The sequence below is a fragment of the Bufo gargarizans genome, chromosome 4, assembly GCF_014858855.1.
Source record: "Bufo gargarizans isolate SCDJY-AF-19 chromosome 4, ASM1485885v1, whole genome shotgun sequence".
Classification (NCBI taxonomy): domain Eukaryota; kingdom Metazoa; phylum Chordata; class Amphibia; order Anura; family Bufonidae; genus Bufo; species Bufo gargarizans.
The window spans coordinates 33,105,393-33,127,458 of record NC_058083.1 but is presented as its reverse complement, the minus strand read 5'-3'; the positions used below and the strand labels follow the sequence as shown (position 1 = coordinate 33,127,458).

General features: G+C 46.1%; 1 protein-coding gene across 1 annotated transcript; it reads right to left on the bottom strand.

Moving 5' to 3' along the window:
• Nucleotides 1–667: 667 nt before the first annotated feature.
• LOC122935165 (vomeronasal type-2 receptor 26-like) lies at nucleotides 668–21,685 on the bottom strand. Its single transcript, XM_044290929.1, has 4 exons — nucleotides 21,609–21,685; nucleotides 21,453–21,489; nucleotides 20,300–20,423; nucleotides 668–1,587 (listed from the first exon to the last, which is right to left on the bottom strand). Exons 1-4 carry the CDS (start codon nucleotides 21,683–21,685, stop codon nucleotides 668–670), a joined length of 1,158 nt encoding a protein of 385 aa, XP_044146864.1.
• Nucleotides 21,686–22,066: the final 381 nt, after the last annotated feature.

Sequence of the window (22,066 nt, the reverse complement as noted above, 5' to 3'; positions counted from 1 at the left end):
TGTATCATGGTCATACTTATCTACCGCTGCATCTACTTTTTAGTTTTATTATTTCTGGTGTAGGACACTCTGCTGTTTATGGTTTTTTTGTCCCCTGAGGAGCCTATTACTAACAAGGCGAAACGCGTAGGGACACTATACATCCAGTACATTCATTTTGTGCATTATTGCTCACGGGGTGTTGTTATACTCCATTATACGGGGGTGTTTTTATGTACACTGGTTGTTATTTTTGGAAAAATATAGACTAGTTGTGGCTCCATACCAGTAATAGCATTATCTCTCACCGCTATTAGGGTCCTCCAGGGATTTATAGGAGGTACGAGACACGGGATCGCCCCTATCGGGGCGGCAATTCCGTTTATAGGTAGGGCTACCAGAATAAGGGACGTAGCAGGGATATTGCCCCTTTAGACTATTCACCTTGTCTGGTTACCCTCCTACAACCAAGGAGACCATGAATATATAGTCGTTTTGATTTATTTTTTGTCTTTATGGTTTATTTCTATATTTAATGGGTCCAATATTTTAATAATCATAATTAAAAGTTATGTCTTAGAATTAATGGTAATTCTGTGAAATTTGTTAAATAGTTGACCATATTCTACCATATTCCCTTGAACAGGGCTACGTTCATTCTGTGATTTCTTGTACATTATATCACAACTCAAAATTCCCCTGTACAATGTCTTCTTATGACCCTTATATTGGACTTTGTGTTGAGTTCTGGTCTCAGTAGAATAATGTAACATTTGGGAATGAAGATACAGCCCAGAAGTCCAGCACTGGAACATAAGATGGCAAAAACTTCCACAGCCACTGTGTACTTCCCCTTGGTGCTGAGGTAGGCCGGGATGAAGGAGATCCACACACTGCAGAACACCAGCATGCTGAAGGTGATGTACTGAGCCTCATTGAAGGTGTCTGGAAGTCTTCTGGCCAAGAAAGCTACAATGAAGCTCATCATTGCCAGAAATCCAATGTAGCCGATGGACAAGTAGAAAGCAATGGCAGATCCCTCAATACATTGTAAGATTATCTTTCCAACCTCTAGTCCAGTGTTATAATCTGGGAATGGTGGAGAATAAAACAACCAGAGGACACAGATCAAAACTTCTCCAGATGAACCTATAACAAGTAAGGATGTGGAGAGGTGTCTCTTCATCCACTGCCTCAGTGTCCTGCCTGGTTTAATGGCTTGAAAAGCCAAGACTACAGTCACTGTTTTAGCTAAGACTGAAGAAACTGCAAGGCTAAAAATGATTCCAAAAGTCACTTGTCGGAGGAGACATGATATATCTGAGGGACGTCCAATGAATAAGAGAGGACATAAAAATGAGAAGATGAGTGAGAGGAGAAGTATGAAACTGAGATTCTGGTTATTGGCTTTCACAATCGGAGAATCTTTATTTTTTATAAATATCCCCAACACAACTATAGTCACAAGGCAAAATGTAAGATTTATAATAATTAGAGATGACCCCAGTGTGTCTCCATAAGACAGGAATTCAATCGGTCTTGGAACGCAGGAATCTCTTCTTTCATTTGACCAGTGATCGTTAGGACACACTAAGCATGTTCCCATATCTGCAATCAAGAAATTATTATATTTTACCATTGTAAATTTGGCAGAAATGTCCATTTATAGTAGTAGTCATGACATCACTGGCCTGCGGGAAACAGCAAGAAGGCCGCGGTGCTACATCCAGCGCCACTGCCTTCTCAAACAGCTGATCGGCAGAATTCCCGGGTGTCGGACCCCCACCGATCAGACGCTGATGATCTCTGCAAAGGATACATGACCAGTAATAAAAAGCTACAGGACCCCTTTATTGACCCACATTTTGTGTCCTTTGAGGATGTAGCCAGTTTTTCTCATTTTGCCTCTTTGCATTGGGGCTCCCAGATTCTTTGAACCTTTTCCCTTATAAAGCTTCATGAGGCTTTGTTTTAATAGGATTAGATGAACTTTCCCATGGAGCTGATCTGGATTAAATATCCTTTCATTACATGTATTTATTTATTTATCTCAAAAGGAAATTTTTATTGTGATATTTATTTTATGACTATAATGAAATATACAAGTGTCCTGATAGTATGTAATCGGTTGTTGGGATATTTGGAGAGGACATCTGGACACTGCACTGCGGACCTTCAATAGCTATACATCATTTTTACCAAACCTAATTATATGATAATTCCCCTGTTACACGGGCGGCTCAAGCTCACTGCTGCTGCTTTACATCCTAATCTTCACCAACCAATGACTAGCAACCAGTAGATATTTAAGGCACCTTCCCTGGTCGGTGTGCCTACCTCTGCCTGTTTCTTGATTGTCTCTCTGTTGCCTAACCTGACCTGTGCAGGATTTTTCATATTGATCCAGTGTCGCTTGCTGTGACCTTGGTTATGGTTCTCAGATTTGCATGTATTCTGCCTGTCCTGACCTTGGCCTGTCACTGACTATGAGTTTGATTGATCTCTCGGTGCCCTGAACTAGTGTCTCTGACTCCCAAAATCCAGCTACCCAACCACATTGGGATTATTCCAGAAGGTAGCGGCCTGGTGGTTCCCTGCAGTGAAGTCTAAATCGCTGTTTCGGGATAAAGGGTGAATATCTGCGGACTCGCTGGATAACACCCTTAGATCTAGCCCAAAGTCAAACCGGTTGGTTGGTACAGTGTTTCCACACCAACTGCCATAACATCCCCTTGATTACAATTTCTTTGTATTTCATGGCCAGTTTTTATACTGACATGTTATGGTGTTAGAACAACTGGCCCATTTACTCACATTCATCTTAGGATACATATACATTTATCTGCAGTTGCTTCATTAGGTTGGTGATAAACATCTACTGTCAACAATAGCAAATATATTTATTGTCATCATGGTAAAATGTGTGCAAATCCTCATGCATCCATGTGTCTGAATCATTTTGATAAAGGTAATGTTTTCGACAATGGTGCAGGACAATGTTGCCTTTTTGGGTGTAATAACGGCACCTGCTGAGCTGAAACCTCTCTCTGAAATCACAGTGAAGTATTGACAAGACAATTCGGCAATAGCAAAGTGGGCTACTTCTAGTCACTGTTTCAATTTTCCTCCCCAGAAGTCCATGGGGTCAGGAAATAGTGTTGTACTGATATCCTTTCCCCACCACTGCCTCACTCCTTCCTGTAGGCACAGGCACTGCACCACTCACAGTGGCCCCACTCCTCTTCCTTCCACAGCTCTGGTTCCACCCACCATGGTCTTCTGCGAGCCAATTCTACTTTAAAGGCTTCCAGGCCTGCTCTATAGTGCACATGCATGCTTACTCTCAGCCTCTTGAAAGGTCAGCATGCACATGTCCAAATCCTTTCCCACCCTGTCCCTAGGTATTTAAGTTGCCCTCCCCTCTGATAGGGAGCTTGAGTTTTAGGTTTTCAAGTCTCTAGTAAAATGCAAAAGTGTATTTTCTGTCTGACTACCCATTTACCTTACTCCAGCCTGAATACCGACTCTGACTTCTAGTTGCCTTCCCTGACCTAAACCTGTTTCTTGGATTACCCTACTGCCACCTGTCCTGATCTCAGCCTTGTCTCACGGATATCCTTGTATGCTGCCTGCTCTAACCTCGGCGCATCTCCAGACTACACATATTACCTGATCCTTCAGTGCTTTTCACTGGTGTGTCCGACTCTGTTGGTCAGCCACCAAATGCACTAGAAATATCTGAATTGGTAGTGGTTTGGTGGCTCCTCCTCAGCAAAGTCAAGATCCAGGGGTTAAAGAGTGAATACCACAGGACTAACAGGATCATGCCCTTAGTGTTACTCCTAACTAGGGATGAGCGAACTCGAACTGTATAGTTCGGGTTCGTACCGAATTTTGGGGTGTCCGTGACACGGACCCGAACCCGGACATTTTCGTAAAAGTCCGGGTTCGGGTTCGGTGTTCGTCGCTTTCTTCGCGCTTTTGTGACGCTTTCTTGGCGCTTTTTGAAAGGCTGCAAAGCAGCCAATCAACAAGCGTCATACTACTTGCCCCAAGAGGCCATCACAGCCATGCCTACTATTGGCATGGCTGTGATTGGCCAGAGCACCATGTGACCCAGCCTCTATTTAAGCTGGAGTCACATAGCGCCGCCCGTCACTCTGCTCTGATTAGCGTAGGGAGAGGTTGCGGCTGCGACAGTAGGGCGAGATTAGGCAGATTAACTCCTCCAAAGGACTTGATTAACTGATCGATCTGCAGCTGTGGATCATTGAGCTGCTGATCCTCAATTGCTCACTGTTTTTAGGCTGCACAGACCGTTTGTCAGTCTCATTTTTCTGGGGTGATCGGCGGCCATTTTGTGTCTTGTGGTGCGCCAGCACAAGCTGCGACCAAGTGCATTTAACCCTCAATGGTGTGGTTGTTTTTTGGCTAAAGCCTACATCAGGGTGAAGCTGTCACACCAAGTGCATTTAACCAGCAATAGTCTGTTCATTTTTTGGCCATATACAAAATCAGGGGCAAGCTGCGCCTGTCACCAAGTGCATTTAACCCTCAATGGTGTGGTTGTTTTTTGGCTAAAGCCTACATCAGGGTGAAGCTGTCACACCAAGTGCATTTAACCAGCAATAGTCTGTTCATTTTTTGGCCATATACAAAATCAGGGGCAAGCTGCGCCTGTCACCAAGTGCATTTAACCCTCAATGGTGTGGTTGTTTTTTGGCTAAAGCCTACATCAGGGTGAAGCTGTCACACCAAGTGCATTTAACCAGCAATAGTCTGTTCATTTTTTGGCCATATACAAAATCAGGGGCAAGCTGCGCCTGTCACCAAGTGCATTTAACCCTCAATGGTGTGGTTGTTTTTTGGCTAAAGCCTACATCAGGGTGAAGCTGTCACACCAAGTGCATTTAACCAGCAATAGTCTGTTCATTTTTTGGCCATATCCCAGTCTAATTCTGTCACTAAATCCATACCGGTCACCCAGCGCCTAAATACTAGGCCTCAAATTTATATCCAGCTAAATCTGTCCCTAGTGCTGTAGCTGGGCGAGTTATTTAGTGTCCGTTCAAGCACATTTCTTGTTCTGGGTTGAAATACAATTCCCAATTTAGCAATTTCATAATTTAGTGGTTCCTGCTATATCAGAGCTCTTTGAAATCTATCCCAAAAAGGGTATATAATATTGAAGGTGCACATAGGGTCATTCAGAGTAACTTCACACACACCCGCTACTGTGTATTTCCAAGTCTAATTCTGTCACTAAATCCATACCGGTGACCCAGCGCCTAAATACTAGGCCTCAAATTTAATTCCCTCTAAATCTCTCGTTACCCACCGCTGTACTGTTGTTGCTGGGCAAGATATTTAGTGTCCGTCAAAGCACATTTTTTGTTCTGGGTTGAAGTACAATTCCCAATTTAGCAATTTCATAATTTAGTGGTTTCTGCTATATCAGAGCTATTTGAAATCTATCCCAAAAAGGGTATATAATATTGAAGGTGCACATAGGGTCATTCAGAATAACTTCACACACACCCGCTACTGTGTATTTCCAAGTCTAATTCTGTCACTAAACCCATACCTGTCACCCAGCGCCTAAATACTAGGCCTCAAATTTAAATCCCTCTAAATCTCTCGTTACCGTTGTCCTGTTGTAGCTGGGAAAGTTATTTAGTGCCCGTCAAAGCACATTTTTTGTTCTGGGTTGAAGTACAATTCCCAATTTAGCAATTTCATAATTTAGTGGTTTCTGCTATATCAGAGCTATTTGAAATCTATCCCTAAAAGGGTATATAATATTGAAGGTGCACATAGGGTCATTCAGAATAACTTCACACACACGCTTCTGTGCATTTCCAAGTCTAATTCTGTCACTAAATCCATACCGGTGACCCAGCGCCTAAATACTAGGCCTCAAATTTAAATCCCTCTAAATCTCTCGTTACCCACCACTGTACTGTTGTTGCTGGGCAAGATATTTAGTGTCCGTCAAAGCACATTTTTTGTTCTGGGTTGAAGTACAATTCCCAATTTAGCAATTTCATAATTTAGTGGTTTCTGCTATATCAGAGCTATTTGAAATCTATCCCTAAAAGGGTATATAATATTGAAGGTGCACATAGGGTCATTCAGAATAACTTCACACACACGCTTCTGTGCATTTCCAAGTCTAATTCTGTCACTAAATCCATACCGGTGACCCAGCGCCTAAATACTAGGCCTCAAATTTAAATCCCTCTAAATCTCTCGTTACCCACCGCTGTACTGTTGTTGCTGGGCAAGATATTTAGTGTCCGTCAAAGCACATTTTTTGTTCTGGGTTGAAGTACAATTCCCAATTTAGCAATTTCATAATTTAGTGGTTTCTGCTATATCAGAGCTATTTGAAATCTATCCCTAAAAGGGTATATAATATTGAAGGTGCACATAGGGTCATTCAGAATAACTTCACACACACGCTTCTGTGCATTTCCAAGTCTAATTCTGTCACTAAATCCATACCGGTGACCCAGCGCCTAAATACTAGGCCTCAAATTTAAATCCCTCTAAATCTCTCGTTACCCACCGCTGTACTGTTGTTGCTGGGCAAGATATTTAGTGTCCGTCAAAGCACATTTTTTGTTCTGGGTTGAAGTACAATTCCCAATTTAGCAATTTCATAATTTAGTGGTTTCTGCTATATCAGAGCTATTTGAAATCTATCCCTAAAAGGGTATATAATATTGAAGGTGCACATAGGGTCATTCAGAATAACTTCACACACACCCGCTACTGTGTATTTCCAAGTCTAATTCTGTCACTAAATCCATACCGGTGACCCAGCGCCTAAATACTAGGCCTCAAATTTAATTCCCTCTAAATCTCTCGTTACCCACCGGTGTACTGTTGTTGCTGGGCAAGATATTTAGTGTCCGTCAAAGCACATTTTTTGTTCTGGGTTGAAGTACAATTCCCAATTTAGCAATTTCATAATTTAGTGGTTTCTGCTATATCAGAGCTATTTGAAATCTATCCCTAAAAGGGTATATAATATTGAAGGTGCACATAGGGTCATTCAGAATAACTTCACACACACGCTTCTGTGCATTTCCAAGTCTAATTCTGTCACTAAATCCATACCGGTGACCCAGCGCCTAAATACTAGGCCTCAAATTTAAATCCCTCTAAATCTCTCGTTACCCACCACTGTACTGTTGTTGCTGGGCAAGATATTTAGTGTCCGTCAAAGCACATTTTTTGTTCTGGGTTGAAGTACAATTCCCAATTTAGCAATTTCATAATTTAGTGGTTTCTGCTATATCAGAGCTATTTGAAATCTATCCCTAAAAGGGTATATAATATTGAAGGTGCACATAGGGTCATTCAGAATAACTTCACACACACGCTTCTGTGCATTTCCAAGTCTAATTCTGTCACTAAATCCATACCGGTGACCCAGCGCCTAAATACTAGGCCTCAAATTTAAATCCCTCTAAATCTCTCGTTACCCACCGCTGTACTGTTGTTGCTGGGCAAGATATTTAGTGTCCGTCAAAGCACATTTTTTGTTCTGGGTTGAAGTACAATTCCCAATTTAGCAATTTCATAATTTAGTGGTTTCTGCTATATCAGAGCTATTTGAAATCTATCCCAAAAAGGGTATATAATATTGAAGGTGCACATAGGGTCATTCAGAATAACTTCACACACACGCTTCTGTGCATTTCCAAGTCTAATTCTGTCACTAAATCCATACCGGTCACCCAGCGCCTAAATACTAGGCCTCAAATTTATATCCCGCTGAATTTGAATACAATACATTGGGCCAAATAATATATTTGTTGTTGTGGTGAACCATAACAATGAGAAAAACATCTAGTAAGGGACGCGGACGTGGACATGGTCGTGGTGGTGTTAGTGGACCCTCTGGTGCTGGGAGAGGACGTGGCCGTTCTGCCACATCCACACGTCCTAGTGTACCAACTACCTCAGGTCCCAGTAGCCGCCAGAATTTACAGCGATATATGGTGGGGCCCAATGCCGTTCTAAGGATGGTAAGGCCTGAGCAGGTACAGGCATTAGTCAATTGGGTGGCCGACAGTGGATCCAGCACGTTCACATTATCTCCCACCCAGTCTTCTGCAGAAAGCGCACAGATGGCGCCTGAAAACCAACCCCATCAGTCTGTCACATCACCCCCATGCATACCAGGGAAACTGTCTCAGCCTCAAGTTATGCAGCAGTCTCTTATGCTGTTTGAAGACTCCGCTGGCAGGGTTTCCCAAGGGCATCCACCTAGCCCTTCCCCAGCGGTGAAAGACATAGAATGCACTGACGCACAACCACTTATGTTTCCTGATGATGAGGACATGGGAATACCACCTCAGCATGTCTCTGATGATGACGAAACACAGGTGCCAACTGCTGCGTCTTTCTGCAGTGTGCAGACTGAACAGGAGGTCAGGGATCAAGACTGGGTGGAAGACGATGCAGGGGACGATGAGGTCCTAGACCCCACATGGAATGAAGGTCGTGCCACTGACTTTCACAGTTCGGAGGAAGAGGCAGTGGTGAGACCGAGCCAACAGCGTAGCAAAAGAGGGAGCAGTGGGCAAAAGCAGAACACCCGCCGCCAAGAGACTCCGCCTGCTACTGACCGCCGCCATCTGGGACCGAGCACCCCAAAGGCAGCTTCAAGGAGTTCCCTGGCATGGCACTTCTTCAAACAATGTGCTGACGACAAGACCCGAGTGGTTTGCACGCTGTGCCATCAGAGCCTGAAGCGAGGCATTAACGTTCTGAACCTGAGCACAACCTGCATGACCAGGCACCTGCATGCAAAGCATGAACTGCAGTGGAGTAAACACCTTAAAACCAAGGAAGTCACTCAGGCTCCCCCTGCTACCTCTTCTGCTGCTGCCGCCTCGGCCTATTCTGCTGCTGCCGCCTCGGCCTCTTCCTCCGCCTCTGGAGGAACGTTGGCACCTGCCGCCCAGCAAACAGGGGATGTACCACCAACACCACCACCACCACCTCCGTCACCAAGCGTCTCAACCATGTCACACGCCAGCGTTCAGCTCTCCATCTCACAAACATTTGATAGAAAGCGTAAATTCCCACCTAGCCACCCTCGATCCCTGGCCCTGAATGCCAGCATTTCTAAACTACTGGCCTATGAAATGCTGTCATTTAGGCTGGTGGACACAGACAGCTTCAAACAGCTCATGTCGCTTGCTGTCCCACAGTATGTTGTTCCCAGCCGGCACTACTTCTCCAAGAGAGCCGTGCCTTCCCTGCACAACCAAGTATCCCATAAAATCAAGTGTGCACTGCGCAACGCCATCTGTAGCAAGGTCCACCTAACCACAGATACGTGGACCAGTAAGCACGGCCAGGGACGCTATATCTCCCTAACTGCACACTGGGTAAATGTAGTGGCAGCTGGGCCCCAGGCGGAGAGCTGTTTGGCGCACGTCCTGCCGCCGCCAAGGATCGCAGGGCAACATTCTTTGCCTCCTGTTGCCACCTCCTCCTTCTCGGCTTCCTCCTCCTCTTCTTCCACCTGCTCATCCAGTCAGCCACACACCTTCACCACCAACTTCAGCACAGCCCGGGGTAAACGTCAGCAGGCCATTCTGAAACTCATATGTTTGGGGGACAGGCCCCACACCGCACAGGAGTTGTGGCGGGGTATTGAACAACAGACCGACGAGTGGTTGCTGCCGGTGAGCCTCAAGCCCGGCCTGGTGGTGTGTGATAATGGGCGAAATCTCGTTGCAGCTCTGGGACTAGCCAATTTGACGCACATCCCTTGCTTGGCGCATGTGCTGAATTTGGTGGTGCAGAAGTTCATTCACAACTACCCCGACATGTCAGAGCTGCTGCATAAAGTGCGGGCCGTCTGTTCGCGCTTCCGGCGTTCACATCCTGCCGCTGCTCGCCTGTCTGCGCTACAGCGTAACTTCGGCCTTCCCGCTCACCGCCTCATATGCGACGTGCCCACCAGGTGGAACTCCACCTTGCACATGCTGGACAGACTGTGCGAGCAGCAGCAGGCCATAGTGGAGTTTCAGCTGCAGCACGCACGGGTCAGTCGCACTACAGAACAGCACCACTTCACCACCAATGACTGGGCCTCCATGCGAGACCTGTGTGCCCTGTTGCGCTGTTTCGAGTACTCCACCAACATGGCCAGTGGCGATGACACCGTTATCAGCGTTACAATACCACTTCTATGTCTCCTTGAGAAAACACTTAGGGCGATGATGGAACAGGAGGTGGCCCAGGAGGAGGAGGAGGAGGATGAGGAAGAGGGGTCATTTTTAGCACTTTCAGGCCAGTCTCTTCGAAGTGACTCAGAGGGAGGTTTTTTGCAACAGCAGAGGCCAGGTACAAATGTGGCCAGCCAGGGCCCACTACTGGAGGACGAGGAGGACGAGGATGAGGAGGAGGTGGAGGAGGATGAGGATGAAGCATGGTCACAGCGGGGTGGCACCCAACGCAGCTCGGGTCCATCACTGGTGCGTGGCTGGGGGGAAAGGCAGGACGATGACGATACGCCTCCCACAGAGGACAGCTTGTCCTTACCCCTGGGCAGCCTGGCACACATGAGCGACTACATGCTGCAGTGCCTGCGCAACGACAGCAGAGTTGCCCACATTTTAACCTGTGCGGACTACTGGGTTGCCACCCTGCTGGATCCACGCTACAAAGACAATGTGCCCACCTTACTTCCTGCACTGGAGCGTGATAGGAAGATGCGCGAGTACAAGCGCACGTTGGTAGACGCGCTACTGAGAGCATTCCCAAATGTCACAGGGGAACAAGTGGAAGCCCAAGGCCAAGGCAGAGGAGGAGCAAGAGGTCGCCAAGGCAGCTGTGTCACGGCCAGCTCCTCTGAGGGCAGGGTTAGCATGGCAGAGATGTGGAAAACTTTTGTCAACACGCCACAGCTAACTGCACCACCACCTGATACGCAACGTGTTAGCAGGAGGCAACATTTCACTAACATGGTGGAACAGTACGTGTGCACACCCCTCCACGTACTGACTGATGGTTCGGCCCCATTCAACTTCTGGGTCTCTAAATTGTCCACGTGGCCAGAGCTAGCCTTTTATGCCTTGGAGGTGCTGGCCTGCCCGGCAGCCAGCGTTTTGTCTGAACGTGTATTCAGCACGGCAGGGGGCGTCATTACAGACAAACGCAGCCGCCTGTCTACAGCCAATGTGGACAAGCTGACGTTCATAAAAATGAACCAGGCATGGATCCCACAGGACCTGTCCGTCCCTTGTCCAGATTAGACATTAACTACCTCCCCATAACCATATATTATTGGACTCCAGGGCACTTCCTCATTCAATCCTATTTTTATTTTCATTTTACCATTATATTGCGATGCTACCCAAAGTTGAATGAACCTCTCCTCTGCCTGTGTGCTAGGCCTAAATATATGCCAATGGACTGTTGCAGTGGTGGCTGACATGAAGCCTGATTCTCTGCTATGACATGCAGACTAATTCTCTGCTGACATGAAGCCAGATTGTCTGTTACGGGACCTCTCTCCTCTGCCTGGGTGCTGGGCCTAAATTTATGACCATGGACTGTTGCAGTGGTGGCTGACGTGAAGCCTGATTCTCTGCTATGACATGCAGACTGATTCTCTGCTGACATGAAGACAGATTCTCTGTTACGGGACCTCCCTCCTCTGCCTGGGTGCTGGGCCTAAATATATGCCAATGGACTGTTGCAGTGGTGGCTGACGTGAAGCCTCATTCTCTGCTATGACATGCAGACTAATTCTCTGCTGACATGAAGACAGATTCTCTGTTACGGGACCTCTCTCCTCTGCCTGGGTGCCGGGGCCTAAATATCTGAGAATGGACTGTTCCAGTGGTGGGTGACGGGAAGCCAGATTCTCTGCTATGGAACCTCTCTCCAATTGATTTTGGTTAATTTTTATTTATTTAATTTTTATTTTAATTCATTTCCCTATCCACATTTGTTTGCAGGGGATTTACCTACATGTTGCTGCCTTTTGCAGCCCTCTAGCTCTTTCCTGGGCTGTTTTACAGCCTTTTTAGTGCCGAAAAGTTCGGGTCCCCATTGACTTCAATGGGGTTCGGGTTCGGGACGAAGTTCGGATCGGGTTCGGATCCCGAACCCGAACATTTCCGGGATGTTCGGCCGAACTTCTCGAACCCGAACATCCAGGTGTTCGCTCAACTCTACTCCTAACCAAACCGGCTCATTGGTAAAATGGATCCACACCCACTGCATGTTAGCAGAGTATGTGCTGGAGGAAGGGCACACACAGTCATGAAGACAAAGAGACAATTTTAAACAATTTTTATGTACATAAAACTGTACAGGTGGCTAGAAGTAACATAGTTAATATGGTTGAAAAAAGACATAAGTCCATCAAGTTCAACCAAGTGTGAATATCATATAGCATCATTAAATATAAAGACGTCTTCCGCGTCTTTACCAATTACCAATGCCATAGAGAAGAATTACATTTCTGTGAAGGTGCAGAACTGGGCAACATTTTCAAAACGACAAATTTTTCAGAGAGCTGAGAAGAAATCCTGCTGCCATAAAGGACAATAACAATTTAGACAAATCACACAACTGTGCAACCTGATTGAGAAGAGGACAGTTTTATACAGAAAGCCGACCAGAAGTATTATTGTCATGTAGCAGAATTACATTTGAGTGCAGGCATGGAACTGCGTGAAATTTTAAAAACTAGACAATTTTTATATACAGCTATTAATGCCACATTTATAGCAGAATTTCATTTGGGTGGTGGCGCCACTTGCCTTACTGAATACCCGTTATAACAGTATACTGGAGGCTGGACCAGATCTGGTACAATGATAGCACACTGGGCCATTTCCAGCCACTGTTCCAATCTGCCTCCCAGAAGTCCACAGAAAGGACACAGTCATTTCGAAAAGGAGATACATTTAAGGGGGAGTCTATAAGAAATGTACCGTTACGGGTTTCAGTGGTGCTGGAGCCACGCCCCCTGGTTACACAACAGCATCCTTAGCAACAGGATGCAATACTCTGTTTCTTCTTGCAGCTGCCGTGTGCTGGGGATATTAGCAATGGGCTGATTGCTCAGCTGCTCTATTACTGTGCGCTAGTGTTTCTGACTAATGGAGCTCCGAGTAATGGACCTATCAGGTTCTGATCCAGGGACTTGTGCTCTATTTAAACCTGTTCCTGACCATACACCAGTGCCAGTGATAGTCTCTGACTCACTAGCTGTGTTCCTGGTTCCTTGCTTCTGTGCTTATTGGATTGCTCGTTCCTCTGACTCTTCTGACCCACTCTCTGTATCTCGTTTGGTACTCCATAGCTTGTCTGGTTATGACCAGTGGCGTTGAAAGGGCTGGTGTCACCCGGTGCGGTAGAAAATGGTGTCACCCCCCTCACCCCGAAGCAATAATTGTTTAGCCATATATGGGGGCTATGGTGGTGCTACTGCCATAGGGGGCATCCGTTAGCTCAGCAGACCCCCCCTAGCAGTCAGAGCCTGGTCTCGGAAGGGACACTTCCAGATTATTTTCTGTCCGCCGCCACAAAACAATGGTGCTTATAGAACAGACTACACAGTGTAGCGGTATACTGTATATTGTGTGGCACAGTGTATGTTATAAGTGTATAACAAACATATTTAATATTAAAACTTACAATTACTTGGCTTGGCCCTTGGGGATCTCGGACACTACTTCAACACTTGGCTGGGGGGCTCAGCGGAGCTGATGTTGTGTTTTATCCTAATGAGAAAGATTTCATAATAAGGATTTGGAGAAGGGGCAGAGGGATAGCAGAGCAGGGAGAGGCTGGTGCTGCTACTAGGGGGTCATACCATGGGGGAGTAATAAAGCCAACCATAATGCCCCCCCTAGTAGAAATGTGCCAGTATCATAGTGCCAAACCCCCCCATGTGCCAGTATCAAGTGCCTCTCTCCTCCCCCCATGTCCCAGTATCATAGTGCCATCTCCCCCCAAAATAAAAGTGCAAGTATCAAGTGCCTCTCTTCCCCCCATGTGCCAGTATCATAGTGCCATCTCCCCCCCCAATGTGCCAGTATTAAGTGCCTCTCTCCTCCCCACCATGTGCCAGTATCATAGTGCCAAACCCCCCATGTCCCAGTATCATAGTGCCATCTCCCCCCAAAAAAATAAAGTGCCAGTATCAAGTGCCACCCCCCATGTGCCAGTATCATAGTGCCAATCCCCCACATGTCCCAGTATCATAGTGTCAACTCCCCCCCCCAATGTGCCAGTATTAAGTGCCTCTCTCCTCCCGCCCATGTGCCAGTATCATAGTGCCATCTCCCCCCAAAAAATGCCAGTATCAAGTGCCTCTCTCCTTCCCACCCCCCATGTGCCAGTATCAAGTGCCAACCCCCAGATGCCCAGATTCCAGCTCTTCCGCTGGGATGGGGTCAGGGAATCCTGCCCCCAAGACCTTGTTGCGGATCAGCTGTGGAGAGGAGGGATCGCTTACCTCCTCCTCCTGGCATTCCTGCGGGGTTGGTGGGGGATCCGTACCGGCCGTCCAGCATCCTGGTAGGCCTGGTGCAGAGACTGTGGTCCCATCTGCCCCATCGGAGTTAGGGGTGCTGTCCCCCAGTGGTTGGGGAGAGAGACCGATTGTCTCCTCTCCCTTCAAGTTACACTGCCGCTGGGGAATGAAGACGATGCTCTCCTCTCCCTGCAAAACATACTGCCGCTGGGGAGCAGGACCAACTGTCCCTACTCCCTGAAACTCCGGCTGCCGTTGGGGATCTGGGCCGACTGCCCAGCATCCCTGTAGGGCCGGTGGAGAGATCTCGGTCCCATCTCCACCTGCCATATGGGTTTCCCCCCAGGACCAGTCTATGAGGTCCCCTACCTCTGTAGCTGGTACTGAAGCAGGAGATACTTCAGTCGGGTCTTCCCAGCTGTAGGGTTGTAGGTCTGGGACGGCCACCCAGCTCTCTGGCAGTGCATAACTACTAGCTCAATGTGCTGCCCAACACAATGGGCAGCACATTGAACACATTTTATAAGTGGTCAGAAACTTGTAAATAACTCATGAAAGAATAAAGTTACGTTAAAACCAAACACACCATTGTTTTTCTTGTGAAATTCCCAATAAGTTTGATGTGTCACATGACCCTCTTCCTATTGAAAAAACAAAAGTTGGATTCAAAATGGCCGACTTCAAAATGGTCACCACCCATCTTGAAAAGTTTCCCCCCTCACATATAGTAATGTGACACAAACAGGAAGTTAAGATCACCAACCATTCCCATTTTGTTAAGGTGCATCCATATAAATGGCCCACCCTGTACACTTAGCCAGCCATAACAGTAGAAGTCTCATATTTTTTCAGTCAGTGGCAATGCAGCTTTTATGGCTGTGTGGGTAAGTGCTTTTCCTTTGATACAGAAGGTCGTGGGTTCGAATCCCAGACACATCCTCTCCTGAGGATGGCAATACAGATGACTATGCCTGGGATTCGTAAATGAGAAGTGTGCAAGTTGCCGGCAGGCCCTGCTGGTGTCACCCGGTGCGGCACGCACCCCCCTTACAACGCCACTGGTTCTGACCCATGTACACTCACCTAAATAATTATTAGGAACACCATACTAATACGGTGTTGGACCACCTTTTGCCTTCAGAACTGCCTTAATTCTACGTGGCATTGATTCAACAAGGTGCTGATAGCATTCTTTAGAAATGTTGGCCCATATTGATAGGATAGCATCTTGCAGTTGATGGAGATTTGAGGGATGCGCATCCAGGGCATGAAGCTCCCGTTCCACCACATCCCAAAGATGCTCTATTGGGTTGAGATCTGGTGACTGTGGGGGCCATTTTAGTACAGTGAACTCATTGTCATGTTCAAGAAACCTATTTGAAATGATTCGAGCTTTGTGACATGGTGCATTATCCTGCTGGAAGTAGCCATCAGGGGATGGGTGCATGGTGGTCATGAAGGGATATACATGGTCAGAAACAATGCTCAGGTAACCTGTGGCATTTAAACTATGGCCAATTGTCACTAAGGGGCCTAAAGTGTGCCCAGAAATCATCCCCCACACCATTACACCACCACCACCACCAGCCTGCACAGTGGTAACAAGGCATGATGGATACATGTTCTCATTCTGTTTACGCCAAATTCGGGCTCTACCATTTGAATGTCTCAACAGAAATCGAGACTCATCAGACCAGGCAACATTTTTCCAGTTTTCAACAGTCCAATTTTGCTGAGCTTGTGCAAATTGTAGCCTATTTTTCCTATTTGTAGTGGAGATGAGTGGTACCCGGTGGGGTCTTCTGCTGTTGTAGCCCATCCGCCTCAAGGTTGTGCGTGTTGTGGCTTCACAAATGCTTTGCTGCATACCTCGGTTGTAACGAGTGTTTTTTTCAGTCAACGTTGCTCTTCTATCAGCTTGAATCAGTCGGCCCATTCTCCTCTGACCTCTAGCATCAACAAGGCATTTTCGCCCCCAGAACTGCCGCATACTGGATGTTTTTCCCTTTTCACACCATTCTTTGTAAACCCTAGAAATGGTTGTGCGTGAAAATCCCAGTAACTGAGCATATTGTAAAATACTCAGACCGGCCCGTCTGGCACCAACAACCATGCCACGCTCAAAATTTCTTAAATAACCTTTCTTTCCCATTTTGACATTCAGTTTGAGTTCAGGAGATTGTTTTGACCAGGACCACAACCCTACATGCATTGAAGCAACTGCCATGTGATTGGTTGACTAGATAATCACATTAATAAGAAATTGAACAGGTGTTCCTAATAATTCTTTTGGTGAGTGTACAGTACAGACCAAAAGTTTGGACACACCTTCTCATTCAAAGAGTTTTCTTTATTTTCATGACTATGAAAATTGTAGATCCAGAGAAGATACAGGCGGCACTCCGCTGTCTGCGATGCGGTGCACGTGTCCAGGGAAGATCCACAGATACTGGTAAAGAGAGGACCGGCACTCGCTTTAGTTATGATTTTCAATTATTTTAATGGTCACATACAAGTGGTAAGTGACGCGTTTCGGCTGCTATGTTTGACAAAGGCTCATAGCAGCCGAAACGCGTCACTTGCCACTTGTATGTGACCATTAAAATTAATTGAAAATCATAACTAAAGCGAGTGACGGTCCTCTCTTTACCACTATGAAAATTGTAGATTCACACTGGAGGCATCAAAACTATGAATTAACACATGTGGAATTATATACATAACAAAAAAGTGTGAAACAACTGAAAATATGTCATATTCTAGGTTCTTCAAAGTAGTCATTTTTTGCTTTGATTACTGCTTTGCAAACTCTTGGCATTCTCTTGATGAGCTTCAAGAGGTAGTCACCTGAAATGGTCTTCCAACAGTCTTGAAGGAGTTCCCAGAGATGCTTAGCACTTGTTGGCCCTTTTGCCTTCGCTCTGCGGACCAGCTCACCCCAAACCATCTCGATTGGGTTCAGGTCCGGTGACTGTGGAGGCCAGGTCATCTGGTGCAGCACCCCATCACTCTCCTTCATGGTCCAATAGCCCTTACACAGCCTGGAGGTGTGTTTGGGTTCATTGTCCTGTTGAAAAATAAATGATGGTCCAACTAAACGCAAACCGGATGGAATAGCAGGTCGCTACAAGATGCTGTGGTAGCCATGCTGGTTCAGTATGCCTTCAATTTTGAATAAATCCCCAACAGTGTCACCAGCAAAGCACCTCCACACCATCACACCTCCTCCTCCATGCTTCATGGTGGGAACCAGGCATGTAGAATCCATCCGTTCACCTTTTTTGCGTCGCACAAAGAAACGGTGGTTGGAACCAAAATTCGGACTCATCAGACCAAAGCACAGATTTCCACTGGTCTAATGTCCATTCCTTGTGTTCTTTAGCCCAAACAAGTCTCTTCTGCTTGTTGCCTGTCCTTAGCAGTGGTTTCCTAGCAGATATTCTACCATGAAGGCCTGATTCACACAGTCTCCTCTTAACAGTTGTTCTAGAGATGTGTCTGCTGCTAGAACTTTGTGTGGCATTGACCTGGTCTCTAATCTGAGCTGCTGTTAATCTGCGATTTCTGAGGCTGGTGACTCGGATGAACTTATCCTCCGCAGCAGAGGTGACTCTTGGTCTTCCTTTCCTGGGGCGGACCGCATGTGAGCCAGTTTCTTTGTAGCGCTTGATGGTTTTTGTGACTGCACTTGAAGACGCTTTCAAAGTTTTTCCAATTTTTTGGACTGACTGACCTTCATTTCTTAAAGTAATGATGGCCACTCGTTTTTCTTTACTTAGCTGCTTTTTTCTTGCCATAATACAAATTCTAACAGTCTATTCAGTAGGACTATCAGCTGTGTATCCACCTGACTTCTCCACAACGCAACTGATGGTCCCAACCCCATTTATAAGGCAAGAAATCCCACTTATTAAACCTGACAGGGCACACCTGTGAAGTGAAAACCATTTCAGGTGACTACCTCTTGAAGCTCATCAAGAGAATGCCAAGAGTGTGCAAAGCAGTAATCAAAGCAAAAGGTGTCTACTTTGAAGAACCTAGAATATGACATATTTTCTGTTGTTTCACACTTGTTTGTTATGTATATAATTCCACACGTGTTAATTCATAGTTTTGATGCCTTCAGTGTGAATCTACAATTTTCATAGTCATAAAAATAAAGAAAATTCTTTGAATGAGAAGGTGTGTCCAAACTTTTGGTCTGTACTGTATGTACGACTCTAGTATTTTGTTTGTCTGACTTGTTTGTTAGTGCATCTCTGCACTTAAATAGCGTTGGGACTGTCGACCCGTTGCGGTCTAGCTATATAGGGATTCTACTGCAAGTAGGTAGGGACAGCGTGCTGGGTTCTAGACCAAGGGCTCACTGTCCATGTTTGTCCCCCCCTACTAACTGAGTCTGTCATGTAAATTTCACTAATATAGCTACCAGCAATGGCCATCAGAACATTGCAAAAACATTATAACCATACATTTATGTCATCTGGATGTGTTTTCATGTCCAGGAAAAGCACTTTTATTCCTATGAAAAACAGCCTCCAGGTTCCCATTGGGTAGGCTTTCCTGAAAGTGCCTGTCCACCACATTTCCCCGCTGTCTGCTATTCCCCTAACTTCCCAAGGCTGCCTCCCCCGACATCACAGTGATGCAGGGGAAGAAGCCTTGGATGGGTGGGGAGAAGGCCTTTCTAGAAACACACTGATATTGATGCACTGAAATGTGCTGAACCTTTGCAAAATTGCAACTATTTTGTAACAAAATAAAAAGTGCAAATGCACAGAATATCCAGCAAAATGTATGCTGCTGGAGGTACTGTGCATATGCCTATAAAACACAAACTAGTGAATGGTGAGGTTTTATGAATAAAGATAAAAAGGCTAGCTACTCATGCACAGGATAAAAATATATTTTTGAGGCTCTGCAAGATTTACATGAACAGCTCTAGATGCCCTCACTGTAAGGTAAACACACAGAACAATGCCCCTATGTTCTCCTTCTCTACTGATAAAACCCTGACATTTCTACCTATTAGTTCAATCTACCAAACTAAGTATGTCCCTATACTATCCCTGCAATACCCTAAGATGGCTGCTTGAGTTTGTCATTGGGGTCTGCCGAGTCAGACAGACTCATGTGACACAAGTTCCCAATGGCATCTGTGCTTCAGAAATACCACAGAGCCTGACGGGACAATATCTCTCCAGCCACATGATAGGCTGTCTGCAAAGCCCGCCAGCCAGGGCTTCTCCCAGTCATGTGATCCGTCTTCCCCATCCTCCCCGCTCTATTTCTCTTGCATTTTAACAGTAAAATGGCAATCACTGTTTTGGCAATTCCTAAAAAGCAAATTGCCTAAACTGCGGATTTGTTTGGCAGAAGAATTTTTGTGAAATTTATATCGAATAATTTACAATCAATTCCATCTTCACTACTTTTATCCCTTTTACAATAAACCTTCTATGGGGAATGATAAAAATATGGATTCCTCTATATGATATTCATATTAAACACCTGGAGGAAAGGAAACTAGCAAAATGGCACCTTACAAAATATGACTGATCTACCCGACATACAGATGTAGCCAATGTTATCTTGACTGGCTTAACCTGTTAATGCAACACAATGATATTACAGTGATCTTGTTACAGTGACCCTCCTGGCATGCCTGGAGCCAGGATAATGTTGGCTACATCAGAAGACATCTTTTTCTTGCAATAGAGCTGAAAATGAATGTTGTCTGATCGGTGCTAATGCCCATCTTGTAGATTTGTACTTTCATGTGAAATTGTCCCTACTCACCAGTCTGGTTGGAGATTTCGCCTTCTGCACAGGGGGCACAGTAGTAGCAGCATTTCTGTTTTCCTTTCAGTAGGACTTTCCAGTATCCATGGAGGCAACTCTCACTACAGATGGAGCGCGGTGTCTGAAAAAGTCATATACACATGTACATATACGTATTTAATGCAGCCTTTTGAGACATAAAGGTGCTCTTCCTTTTATAATATATAAACTCCAGATATTGGGACCTGTAGAGCAATCCATACTCATCCAGTCCTCTGACATCCAAGCTGTCTGCACTGCACTTCTGGTCCCAGCCAATGACTGGTCTCAACAGTGAAATGTCCCAAAGTGGCACATCACTGCTGGGTGATGTACTGCTTGGAGATATGTCACCTTTGAGGCCACTCAGTGGAAGCAGAGAAGAAAGTGACCCTGAGCAGTGAGACTAGGGAGACTCAATTATTAGGGGAACAGATAGGGAAATCTGTCACAAAGACCGTGATCGCCGAATAGTGTGCTATCTTCCTAGCGCTAGAGTTCGACACATCGCGGATCGGGTTGACAGATTACTGGGAGGGGCTGGAGAAGATCCAGCGGTCATGGTCCATATCGGAACCAATGACAAAGTTAGGGGTAGGTGGAGAGTCCTTAAAAATGATTTCAGGGATTTAGGTCAAAAGCTGAGGGCAAGGACCTCAAAGGTAGTATTTTCCGAAATACTACCTGTACCACGGACCACACAAGAGAGGCAGCGGGAGATTAGGGAAATTAACAAGTGGCTCAAGAACTGGTGTAGGAAGGAGGGGTTTGGGTTCCTGGAGAACTGGGCCGATTTCTCTATCGGCTACAGGTTCTATCGTAGGGACGGGCTGCACCTCAATGGGGAAGGGGCAGCTGTGTTGGGGAAGAAGATGGCTAGAAGGTTGGAGGAGTGTTTAAACTAGGGACTGGGGGGGAGGGTAATTATGTTATAGAATGGGAAGATAGTGCAGATAGAGACCGGGGGCAAGGTAGTGAGACTGGGGGAGGAACGGAAGGAGGGACTAGAACAGTTCAGAAGGAAAGGTGTAGAGTAAAAAATATACATAAACCTCTCAAATGTATGTATACTGGGGGGGCGGAGCTAGCCGCGAGCCGAGATGGACGCTTGATCTCAGAGCTCCACACAGACGCTGCTGCAGCTTCGGTCTAGCGGGTGATAGACTCCCCTAAGATGGTGAAAACCAATAAAGAAAAGAGCGATACAGTACAGGGCGCACAGAAATCGTGTCAAACACAATCTGAAATGGATCGTTTTCTCAAAAAAAGGAGCTTTTCGCCAGCTCACAGATCCAAGATGGCGCCGGAGGGAGCCAGAGCCGCTGCACCACCAGAAGACTCCGATGGTGAGAGTTCCTGCGCCATGTCTGAAGGAACGGAGCCTGCAGACCTTCCTCTATCCAGAGCCTTCTTCAAGAAGACACTCTATAAGGCGCTTCAGCCCCTGCACAGAGACTTATCCGACATAAAGACGGAGGTAAAGCAGATTGGGGGCCGCGTGGTAGCACTAGAGGAGACGCAGGCGGCTATTATTAGTCGCAGCGATGCTGTTAAAAATGCTCTGCAAAGCCACAATGCGTTACTTACCTCAGCGATTCTTAACCTGGAAGATCAGGAAAATAGAAGTAGGCGGAAGAATGTCCGCATCAGAGGGGTCCCGGAGGATGTTCCCCCTGGAGAAATTACATCTGCAGTTGCCGCCATATTTGCTTCTCTGGTCGGGGAGGGGCCACACAGATAGTAATT